The sequence below is a fragment of the Martes martes genome (genome assembly GCF_963455335.1).
Source record: "Martes martes genome assembly, chromosome: 15".
In the NCBI taxonomy this organism is placed as follows: Eukaryota; Metazoa; Chordata; class Mammalia; order Carnivora; family Mustelidae; genus Martes; species Martes martes.
In genome coordinates, this window is record NC_137903.1 from 511,641 (window position 1) to 524,201 (window position 12,561).

Here is a 12,561-nt window from a genome sequence, read left to right on the forward strand (position 1 = left end):
AAAGTACCTGCACCCACACCATATGTCATTCTATCAAAGACATTTCCTCCTGGTAAATTTATCTGTTCCAAAAAAGTCTAGACAGCAGGATTATCAAAGCCCATACAGATAACTGCTGCTCAGTGTACCACCCAAAGGCAGATGTCTCCTTCAAAAATGAGATAGTTTATGTTGGTTTCAATGTTACCTAATTTTGCTAGACAATTCTTCTCTTGCTGATTCGTTATCCTGGGCGATGCTCCATTCAAACATCATCCCTGCCAAACTACTAAAAGTATTTCCTATAAAGCAAGCCAAAAGCAGACAGGACAGAATCACATATTCAAAAATATTCATGTATCTTTACCTAGAAAGAGGAACCTAACTAGAAAATTATATTTAGGCCTCCTTCATTAACAAATAGAAGCACTACTATTAGTGAATGTAAAACACATACACCAGGAAGATGCCTACACAAACAATAAAACTACTGTTGCTACACAAACTTTCTGAATGCAGAAAAGACTCAAGCTGATTAACTTCTGGCTCTTTAACTCTTTCTGTACCCTTCTACATAAAGGCCACCGCACAGTCCACTTCAGGGATGACAGGCATCCCTAAATCCTGGTCCCTTCAACATAAATTTTTATAAAAACTAGATTTCAGAATACTTTTAATATTTATTCTTAAATTTAAAAAATTATTATTTACAATACTTTACAAAGAAAGTGGCAATAAATTTAATTTTTTTTAGAGTTTTTATTTTTATTTATTTGACAGACAGAGATCACAAGTAGGCAGAGAAGCAGGCAGAGAGAGAGGGGGAAGCAGGCTCCCTGCTGAGGACCCTGAGATCATGACCTGAGCCGAAGGCAGAGGCAAATTTAAATGTTTTAAATACCACATTACACATTTATATAGTGTACTAAAAGCAATTTAAAATCAGTCTCAAGAAAAATAAAATCAGGGCACCTGGGTGGCTCAGTTGTTAAGCTTCTGCCTTCAGCTCAGGTCATGATCCCAGGGTCCTGGGATTAAGACCCACATTGGGATCCAGACCCACACTGGGCTCCCTGCTCATCGGGAAGCCTGGTTCTCCCTCTCCCACCCCCCTGCTTGTGTTCCTCCTCTCACTATGTCTCTCTCTGTCAAATAAATAAATAAAAATCTTTAAAAAAAAATCATAAAACTTTTCATAGGTTTACACGTAATTCCCCTGGCCTACAGAAAAGTGGGCTGATCAAAACAGAGCTAGTAATCAATTGCAAACAAATGTTCTTAATGGCTGATCTAGAGACCATCAGCAGAAGCTCAGCGACTGAATTCAGATATTTAAGAAAACATCTGAGAAAACCAATAATTAAATATAAGCAGAAAAATTTTATGAAAGTATGTAGCTAATACATTGAACCATACTCATAATTATCAGTTCCTCGTGTACATGAACCTCATATAAAAAAATAAATACTGGAGTGCCTGGGTGGCTCAGTGGCTTGGCCCTCTGCCTTCAACTCAGGTCGTGGTCTCAGGGTCCTGGGATTGAGCCCCACATCGGGCTCTCTGCTCAGCGGGGAGCCTGCTTTCCCCTCTCTCTGTCTGCCTCTCTGCTTACTTGTAATTTCTCTGTCAAGTAAATAAATAAAATATTTTTAAATAAATAAATAAATACTATTTCTCATCTACTTTTATCTCTCAAGTTGCTTTTTTCCCCAAGTACTAAACACAAAGGAGTATTACTTTATTTTAGGTAATTTTGTTGAATCATCTGAAGTCCCTTACCTTCAGCATCCAACGCCCTCACCATCAGTTCCAGTGGTGAATCATCTACATAGAGTTCCCGGGTTCGAGATATGATTTCAATTCTGTCTATCACGTCAACCTTAACATCACAGCGCAGTTCATGGTCCGTCACTATGATGAACCCAAAAACTAAGAATTTAGTTCAATAGGTCATGAATCTATTAAATGTCTCAAACATGCAAACCCTTATTCTGTATTATAAAAAAGGTTTTCACAGTTGCTTTCAACCTGTGGAAGAAAGGAGCATAATGACAAAATACCAAAGTCTCTGTTTATAAGAGACAACAGACCAATTGTTCTCAAACACTGACCTATAATGATATTTTCATTCATCCAAGGAAAAATGAGAAAGGTAAGAACCTAAAAGAAGAGTAATAAAATTAAATGTCTCACTTTGAAGGAATATATCTCAGGGGCGCCCGGCGGCCTCAGTCAGTGGGACGTGCAACTCTTCATCTTGGGATTGTGAGTTTGAGCACCACATGGGGTGCAGAGATTACTTAAAAATAAAATCTAAAAAAAAAATAACAGGGGCACCCGAGTGGCTCAGTGGGTTAAGCCTCTGCTTTCGGCTCAGGTCATGACCTCAGGGCCTGGGATCGAGCCCCGCATCGGGCTCTCTGCTCAGCGGGGAGCCTGCTTCCCCCCCTCTCTGCCTGCCTCTCTGCCCACTTGTGATCTCGCTCTCTGTCAAATAAATAAATAAAATCTTACAAAAAAATAAACTAATACACTTTATTATTATATTCTATCTGAGCTTTGAAGTATTGAAGTTTTTTCCTTTATGAAATTATGGCATTAGATTTTTTTTTAAGATTTTTTATTTATTTATTTGACAGAGAGATCACAAGCAGGCAGAGAGGCAGGCAGAGAGAGGGGGAAGCAGGCTCCCCGCTGAGCAGAGAGCCCAATGTGGGGCTCTATCCCAGGACCCTGGGATCATGACCTGAGCCGAAGGCAGAGGCTCAACCCACTGAGCCACCCAGGCGCCCCATGGCATTAGATTTTTTTAAATGTATTTGTCTCAGAAAGCAAAAGGGTGACAACCATATGTCAGTCATGCCAATAAGTTTCTCTCTCTGAGGTTAAAAAGCCTGGGAACAATGTATTAGACCAACCAGAGTTCTGGTCAATATAACCACAGTGAACTTCAGAAACATAAAAATGAACAGTACAGAATGAAAGGATGAAATAAATATTGTTTTGTACTATCTTTTAACAATATCCCCACCTCTTGTACCTGTTGTGTGTTAGAGGACTGCCTACATAGCTGTCTCATTCTGCTGTTATAACTGTATTTTTTGCTTTCAGCTTCATGTACAAGAAACAAAAGCAAAGTAACTATCACTACAATACCCAAAATTACCGGTGGACAGCAGCGGTGAACTCTGTCCCTAGCTGTGGATCTGCTTTTATGGAATTCTTAAATCAAAGGAAATGTTAATCAGATATTATAGGCAAGTGCCCCTCAAAAAAGGCCAAGGATGGGGCGCCTGGGTGGCTCAGTGGGTTAAAGCCTCTGCCTTTGGCTCAGGTCATGATCCCAGGGTCCAGGGATTGAGCCCCACATCGGCCTCTCTGCTCAGTGGGGAGCCTGCTTCCTCCTCTCTCTGCCTGCCTCTCTGCCTACTTGTGATCTCTGTTAAATAAATAAATAAAATCTTAAAAAAAAAAAAAAGGCCAAAGAGCATCAAAATATGCTCTATTTCAGGCAAAGCTATACTTTCTTTCACAAGAAACACAAAAACAGACTTAATCATTCTGAAACTATCTTGACACTGGGGTTCAACAAATAAGTAAATACACTGTAGATACTGAGTCAAGTTTCTCATTACCAGAGAAAGGAATTACCCTATGGTACAAGATTAGAACCAAAGATATCAATATGATCTCATATTTACATTAACATATACACAAATAGACATAGAAATACAGATATGGGGGCACCTGGGTGGCTCAGTGGGTTAAAGCCTCTGCCTTTGGCTCAGGTCATGATCCCAGGGTCCCTCTCTCTCTCTCTGCCTGCCTCTCTGCCTACTTGTGATCTCTGTCAAATAAATAAAAAAAATATTTTTTTAAAAAAGAAAGAAATACAGATATGGGGGCAACCTGGGTGGCTCCGTCATTAAGCATCTGCCTTCAGCTCAGGTCATGATCCCAGGGTCCTGGGATCCTGTCCCGTCATCAGGCTCCTGCTCAGCGGGAAGCCTGCTTCTCCCTCTCCCACTCCCCCTACTTGTGTTTCCTCCCTCTCTCTCTCTCTCTCTCTGTCAATTAAATAAATATAATCTTTTTTAAAAAAAGGATAAAGAAGATGTAGGTATATACATACAATGGAATACTATGCAGCCATCAAAAAACAAACTCTTGCCATTTGGAACGACGCGGATGGAACTAGAGGGTATTATGCTGAGTGAAAGAAGTCAATCAGAGAAAGACAATTATCATACAATCTCCCTGATATGAGGAATTTGAGAGGCAGGGCAGGGGGTTGTGGGGGCTAGGGAGGCTAGGGGGCTAGGGAGAAAAAAAATGAAACAAGATGGGATCAGAAGGGAGACAACCCATAAGAGACTTAATCTCACAAAACAAACTGAGGGTTGCTGGGGTGGAGTGAGAGGAATAGGGTGGCTAGGCTATGGACTTTGGGGAGGGTACGTGCTAAGGTGACGGCTATGGAATGTGTAAGACTGATGATTCACAGACCTGTACCCCTGGGGCAAACAATACATTGTATGTTAAAAAAATACAGGTATGTGTATATATATGGTTGGTATATATACATATACTTCCTAATGCTGTCTGCTTAGATGGCCTAGGAACAGTGACATTATAGTAGCAACAAGCACACTGCAGCATATCTTGGTTTCTCTCTCTTTTTTTTTTTTAAGATTTTATTTATTTATTTGAGAGAGAGACAGTGAGAGAGGAAACACAGCAAGGGGAGTGGGAGAGGGAGAAGCATGCTTCCCGCTGGGCAGGGAGCCCAATGTGGGGCTCCATCCCAGGACCCCAGGATCATGACCTGAGCCAAAGGCAGACGCTTAAGGACTAAGCCATCCAGGGGCCCCATAAATAAATAATCCTAAAAAAAAAAAACAAAAAAAAAACTGACCAATACTCTAAAAATGTCAAGGTCACGAAAAGCAAAGAAAAACTGAGAAAATTGTCATAGGTCACAGGAGATAAAGGAAACACGACAATGTAGTTTAGTAATGTGGTGTTGATGGGTCCGTAATCAAAGGAGCAAGACGGATACAAAGTGAAGGTCAAGCAAAGCTTTATTTCCAGCCAGGGCCGTCTCTTGCAAAGAGGCGACCTCTCTCTGCCTTACAGACTAGCTTTTAAGGGCAAAGGCCATGTGGTTGGGCCTGGCCACGCACAGGTGGCCAATGAGATTGTAACACAGAGGAAGCTGCACAGTCCTGCTAGGTCACACACAAGTGACCAATTGATTACAATTCACCCTATAGTAGATATTTGAAGTAGCCGAGCACCTTGGTCAGAATTGGCGCCCAAAAGGCACCCAAAGGGCAGGGCCCACACTCCTTGGTAGCTAGGGAGACAGTCTGCACCCCCACTGACTGGATACCTCCACCTGGCCTGACCCGCCCTTGTATTTGGGCTTTGTTACCTGGGACTGGTTTCCCAGACTTGCTTTTAAGTAAGTCCCCTGGGTTGGGGGGGCAGGGTCAGTTTAAGTTTTACTGTATAAACAACAAAATCACTGTTTAACCGGATGGAATCGCTCTGGCTAAACAGGCCCTTACAGTGTCTTGAGTTAAATCCTAGATCAGAAAAAGGACATTAGTGGAACATTAAAGAGAACTGGGGCAGGGAGCGAGGGTGGGGGCCTAGGTGGTTCAGCCGGCTAAGCATCTGCCTTCATCAGGTCCTGGGATTGAGACCCACATCTGGGCTCCCCGATAAGCGGGGAGTCTGCTTCTCCCTCAAACTCTGCCCCTTCCCCTGCTTGTTCTCTCTCTCTCATAAATAAATAAAACCCTTTAAAAGAAAAAAGAAAGGGAACCTGGGTGACTCAGTGGGTTAAAGCCTCTGCTTTTGGCTCAGGTCATGATCCCAGGGTCCTGGGATCGAGTCCCACATCGGGCTCTCTGCTCAGCAGGGAGCCTGCTTCCTCCTCTCTCTCTGCCTGCCTCTCTGCCTACTTGTGATCTCTGTCTGTCAAATAAATAAATAAAATCTTAAAAAAAAAAAAAGAACTTTTAAAAGAAAAAAGAAAGAAAACTGGGTGAAGAGTATATGGGAACTCTTTGTACTATCTTTGCATTGCTTCTGTAAATTTAAAATTATTTTAAAAGAAAAAAATTTTTAATGTACTTGATTAATCTTTTACTTAATATTTAATGAACAGAATATGAAGTTAAAAGAAATGAAGACTGGGGTGCCTGGGTGGCTCAGTTGGTTAAGCACCTGCCTTCAACTCAGGTCATGATCCCAGGCTCCTCAGATAGAGTCCCACATGGGGCTCCTTGCTCAGCAGGGAGCTGGTTTCTCCCTCTGCCTCCTGCTCACCCTGCTTGTGTTCTCTCTCTCACTGTCAAATAAATAAATAAAATAAAATAAAAAGAAAGAAAGAAAGAAATGAAGACCAAAATATGGGACCTATCATTAAGAACCAAGAGAAGCTGAAATCCTACAGGATTTGCTGGTAAAACACACTATTAAGGAAGTGTTCCAAGGATGACAAAGGAAGGAAGGGTGACCTTAGATAAAACACACTAGATAATTAGGCCTGGATAATCTAACAGTGCTTAAATGGGAAATTAAATACTTTTCTTCTGCGGAGAAACATGCAGGGCAACTGTAGGACAGAAGCAGCTGTAACCTTACATTAAAAATATGAAAAGCCTTGTGTATGCAATGACTACCTGTCTGACTAGCTCAACAGCAATAAGCTTTTCAATACATGGCCACTGACTATAAGGGGAAAAAATTACCTCGTATGAATTACAGGTAAATTTAGAGTGACTAACAGAAGTATTATACCTTCAACTTACCTTTTTTTCTTTTTTAATTTTTAAGCAGGTTATTGTTGTTGTTGTTGTTGTTGTTTTGTTTTTTGACAAGGAGAGGTAAGGGGAAGGGCAGAATAAAGGAGAGAAAATCTTTTTTTTTTTTTTTTTTTTTTTTTTTATTTTTTTTTTAAACATTTTTATTTATTTATTTGACAGAGATCACAAATAGAGGCAGACAGAGAGAGAGGAGGAAGCAGGCTCCCCGCTCAGCAGAGAGCCCGATGTGGAGCTCGATCCCAGGACCCCGGGATCATGACCCGAGCCGAAGGCAGAGGCTTTAACCCACTGAGCCACCCAGGCGCCCCAGGAGAGAAAATCTTAAGCAGGCTCCACGCCCACAGTGCAGAGCCTGACACAGGGTTCCATCTCACAATCCCGAGATCATGACCTGACCCGAGCCAAAATCAAGAGTCCGACACTTAACACAACTGAGCAACCAGGTGCCCAACTTATCTTTTTAAAGATAAAAATGAATAACTTCATTAAATAATACAATGGAAAATAAACAAACAATATAGCGAATATTCTTATCTACACATCCATATTATTTCAGGTCCACATGGGAGCAAGGCAATAAAGGGGAAAAAATGAATGAAATAGACAGGACGAGAGTTGATCCAGGGAGATGAAGAAGGAAGAATAGAAAAATAAGAGAACGAATGAAACCAGAATTGCAAGAATCAAGGGGATGCAGAGCCGGGAGCAGAAATGGCAACTACTTCCTGCCTTCCCTGATTCTCATATTCATCCTAGCTTCCAGATCGTCTCCTCTTGCTTATACAGTTATAATCCACTGTAGCAACTAAGCAACCTGTGAGAATTTACGGAACATCAACCATATGCTGAGCACACCACACGAAGTACTGCTCACCCTATATTCCTCTCATCCCACACCAAAATCTTCCAGTTATCCAAACCCTTTCTTCATCCTTCATGTGAGCTAAAATCATGCCCTCATCTCCGAACTCCACCATTTGTCCTTTACCTAAGGCTAAAAATCCAGATTTCCAACTAGAAAAGGGGCACGTCCATATATTCAGACTGCCTCTGAAGGGTACAGAGAAGTGGCTACCTCTTGGAGAAATGAGGTTAGAGGCTTACTTTCCACTCCATACCCTTTTACATTCTTTGAAGGCTTTACCAAATGAAGTAGCACCTAGTCAGAGCAAAACAAAGATCACAACAAATCTAGCACTCCCACCAAATAAAACAAGCCTTCAGTAGGTCCCCTCTACCCAACACCTCCATCATCGCCACTGATATGCTTCACTAGTGCTGACAAAAACATCGTAAAATTCTAAGCACCTAGACACCAATGGAGTGCTTAAATCTATCTTTACAGACATCTTACAGTTAGTAAGCCTTTCATTAAATATTTGTCAAATGAATGAACAATCTGTCTTAGGCATATGCTTCCCTTTCACAGTGTCCTCTCCCTCTCCCACCTCTCCCCTTTCAGAGTGCTCTTTTCCACTCAGATGAGAAGGGACCTGGTAGGACAATGAAACTGGCTTTTACTACTGAGTCTAGCAAAATTGGGAAAGTGGATTTAAAAGATATTTAACTTTGGAATATTTATAAGTCAGATGAAATTAAGCTGAGGCCAGATTTGACATTTTTCCTAGCAATTGTGTAAACATATCTTTTGATATCAGAATGAATTCATGTAGTTAAAAGTAATTACATTAAAAAATCACTTATGTGAGGGCGCCTGGGTGGCTCAGTGGGTTAAACCTGTGCCTTCGGCTCAGGTCGTGATCTCAGGGTCCTGGGATGTAGCCCCGCATCGGGTGCTCTGCTCAGCAGGGAGCCTGCTTCCTCCTCTCTCTCTGCCTGCCTCTCTGCCTACTTGTGATCTCTGTCAAATAAATAAATAAAATCTTTTAAAAAATAATTAACTAATTAATTAATTAATTAAAATCACTTTTGTGACCAATACAATTCTTCTTTTCTGACCTTGGTATCCTTCTCTGTCTATTGTAGCTACCCTGCATGACATGTTCCTCACAGATTCTCATCTTTGAGAGTCCTCATACCATATTTCACTGATTCTAAGACAGTTATTTTTTGATTTTTTTTTGTGTTTTCTTTTTTTTTTTTGATATTTTAACATCTCTGAAATTGAGATTTTATCTTATAACTGATGATATCTTCCAGTTGCTGTCAGCCAGGCGGCAGTCACAACAAAGTTGTGATTGACTGCAGATGAGAACATTAAAAGGGCCCGCATCAAAACTTGTAGAATGGGTATCAGCTGTAAGAAGAAAATCGTGGCCAATCAATAGTGGCACACTCTTTAATCCCCTGGGAATCAAATGGTTAAGGAGATGGGGTGGGAAGGGTAGTAACTGAGGTGTGCCAGGTACTTTTCCATAACTACAAAAAAAAAAAAACACACACACACAACAGTTCCAGTATATTGCAAAGCTAAACTTAAGAGCCCAATACGATAGCTTTTAGGTGTTTCTGGTTTTTTTTTTTTTTAAGTTTTATTTACTTAAGTAATCTCTACACCTATTGTGGGGCTCAAACTCACAACCCCGAAATCAACAGTTGGGGTGACTGGCTGGCCTATTCGGTGAAGAACAAGACTCTTGACCTCAGCGTTGTGAGTGTGAGCCTCACTCTGGGTATAGATATTACTGAAAAATAAAATCTTTAAAAAAAAGAAAAAAAGTTGCACACTCTTCCAACTGAGCCAGCCAGGTGTCACAGCTTTTATGTGTTTTTGTTTTTATTTTTTAATTTTTTTTTTTTTAGATTTTTATTTATTTATTTGACAGAGAGAGAACACAAGTGGGCAGAGAGGCAGGCAGAGAGAGAGAGAGGAGGAAGCAGGCTCCCTGCCTAGCAGAGAGCCCGATGCGGAACTCGATCCCAGGACCCTGAGATCACGACCTGAGCCGAAGGCAGAGGCCTAACCCACTGAGCCACCCAGGCGCCCACGTGTTTTTGTTTTTAATTAATTCTTTTAAGAAATACTACATCCATAACAGCCTTGCTGGCATAGAGGAAGATATTGTGGGGATAAACACAGACACTGATGATTCCTAGTGAAAAAAATGTTTCATCTGAGAAAGAAACGCTAAGGTAGTTTGAGAAATACTTTAACCAGTTTATTTTATTTATATTTCCCTTTTTATTAGGCATGAGAGTAAAACATAAAAATAACCACCTAATTAAGTCTTAATTCTTCTATAGGCATAAAGTAGAAATTCTAAGTAAATAAAAGCATAGTTTACTTGGCTGTTTTTCTTAGTAGTACATTAAAAAAAAAACGCTTTATAGTAGATGGCATCATCAATCATATAAAATATGGTATACCAAACAACTTGAAGTTCTCTTTAATAACACAGTAGAGTTGTATCATTTATCAAAATATTTTTAAATAATACAGGTATTTCTGGCCTATTAATGTAGCAATGAAGTGCCAGAAACTGGGATAGAAAAAGCCTTGCTTTGATTTTGGATACAAATAGCATTCTCCAGCTGCTCTAATCTAAAAAAGACTGGTGCCATGCTTCCTGGACTTCAGTAACACATGAGAATCACTGGAGAGCTCTGTTAATTCCCTGGGACCACTCCTGAGATTCTAATTCAGCAGAACTGAGATGGGGTCTGAGAGTTTACATTTCTTTTCTTTCTTTCTTTTTTGCACCTCACATTCATATTTTATTTATTTATTTATATTTATTTTTACAGACTAGGATGCCACAATTAGGGTTATTGTGTAGATTGCTTCCTTTTCTACTTCTTACCATTTGAAGCCAACACCGTTTGTATTAACCATGTATAAAAGGTATCAGATCATTCTACTCTAGATGAACGACTTCACAATGTTTTCTCTCAACATACCTATCTCTCGAGCAAGAATAATACTGCTGAGGCGTATCGGTTGGGTAGATTCAGCAATGAGCACAGCTTTTTGGGAACATAAGGTGCCATTTTCATATAAAGGCTCAACAGTTACTGCATCATGATGGGAGGAATGCCTGCCAAAATAAAATACTTAAGAGTCTGAAATAAGAATGTGGGTTAAAATTAACTTTCAGAGGAACACAGATTCTTAGAGTTGTTCCATGTTACACACTACCTGGTATATTCAAATGACACTCTTTAAAGTAGAAAACATGCTTAAGAGAGAGAGATCTCAGTGAGACCGATAAAAACCTTTCCCCAATGATCACTTGTGCAATGTTACACATGTATTACATTCCTCCCTCGATATTTAAAACAGGCTTGTACCAGGGCACCTGGGTGGCTCAATCCATTTAACGTCTGCCTTTGATTCAGGTCATGATCCCAGAGTCCTGGGATCAAATCCCACATTGGGCTTCCTGCTCAGTGGGGAGTCTGCTTCTCCCTCTCCCTCCTGCTCTTGCTCTTTCAAATAAATAAAATCTTTTTTTTAAAAGCCCTGACATGGGGCTCAATCCCAGGACCCTGAAATCATGACCCAAGCCAAAAGCAGAGGCTTTAACCCACTGAGCCACCCAGGCGCCCAAATAAACAAAATCTTTAAAAAATAAACTAAGGGGGGTGCCTGATGGGGGGGACCGAGCCCCGCATCAGGCTCTCTGCTCCGCAGGGAGCCTGCTTCCTCCTCTCTCTGCCTGCCTCTCTGCCTACTTGTGATCTTTGTCTGTCGAATAAATAAATTTAAAAATCTTTAAAAAAATAAAATAAAATAAACTAAGGGATGCCTGGGTGGCTCAGATGGTTGAGCCTCTGCCTTCGGCTCATGTTATGATCGCCAGGTCCTGGGATCAAGTTCCACCGTGGGCTTCCAGCTCAGCAGGGAGTCTGCTTCTCCCTCTTCTTCTGTCCCTCTCCCCTGCTGTGCTCTCTTTGTCTCTAATAAATAAATAAAATCTTTAAAAATAAATAAATAAAATGAGATTGTTCCATTCTTCCCTCAGTATGCAAAAACACGGGGGCGCCTGGGTGGCTCAGCAGCTGAGCCTCTGCCTTTAGCTCAGGTTATGACCTCAGGGTCCTTGGATGGAGCCCCACAACCGGCTCCCTGCTTACCAGGGAGTCTTCTTGCTTCCCCCTACCCCCCAACCCGTGCATGCTCCCTCTCTCTCCAATAAATAAGTAAAATCTTAAAAAAAAAAAAAAAAAAAAAAAAAAACAACCGGGATTGATGTTGTGCTTCCAATAATGAAAGACAAGGATTTCTCATACTGTGAGGAATGAGTTTTGTCCAATCTTAAAACTGGGCTGCCAAGGCAGAAAAACTGCCTAAATTTTGAAGTGTGAGTACGATTCAGAATGCAATTAAAAAAAATATTTGGGGGGCGCCTGGGTGGCTCGGTTGGTTGAGAAACTGCCTTCAGCTCAGGTCATGATCCCGGACTTCCAGGATCGAGTCCCGCATCGGGCTCCCACCTCCTTGGGGAGTCTGCTTCTCCCTCTGACCTTCTCCTCTCTCATGTTCTCTCTCATTCTCCCTCAAATAAATAAATAAAATCTCTTAAAAAAAAAATTGGGGGGTGGGGGGACACCTGGGTGTCTCAGTTGGTTATGCATCTGCCTTCAGCTCAGGTCGTGACCTGGGGGTCCTGGGATCCAGCCCAGGGATCGACTCCCTGCTCCTCCTTCTGCCCCTCACCCTGCTTGTGCTTTCTCTCGCTGGCTCGCTCTCTCATAAACAAACAAACAAAATCTTTAAGAAAATTAAAAAGCGGGCGCCTGGGTGGCTCCGTGGGTTAGAGCCTCTGCCTTCGGCTCGGGTCATGGT

At 41.3% G+C, this 12,561-nt stretch overlaps 1 protein-coding gene across 1 annotated transcript in view; it reads right to left on the minus strand.

The window, feature by feature from the left end:
* NUP210L (nucleoporin 210 like) overlaps positions 1-1,798 on the minus strand; it is a 79,185-nt gene extending 77,387 nt beyond the window's left edge. Inside the window, exons 1-2 of the mRNA XM_080825083.1 lie at positions 1,759-1,798; positions 188-281 (exon numbers count right to left, since the gene is read on the minus strand). Of these exons, the coding sequence (XP_080681209.1) occupies positions 188-281; positions 1,759-1,783 (119 nt within the window). The 5' untranslated portion in view covers positions 1,784-1,798. The remainder of the gene's footprint in view (positions 1-187; positions 282-1,758) is intronic.
* Positions 1,799-12,561: the final 10,763 nt, after the last annotated feature.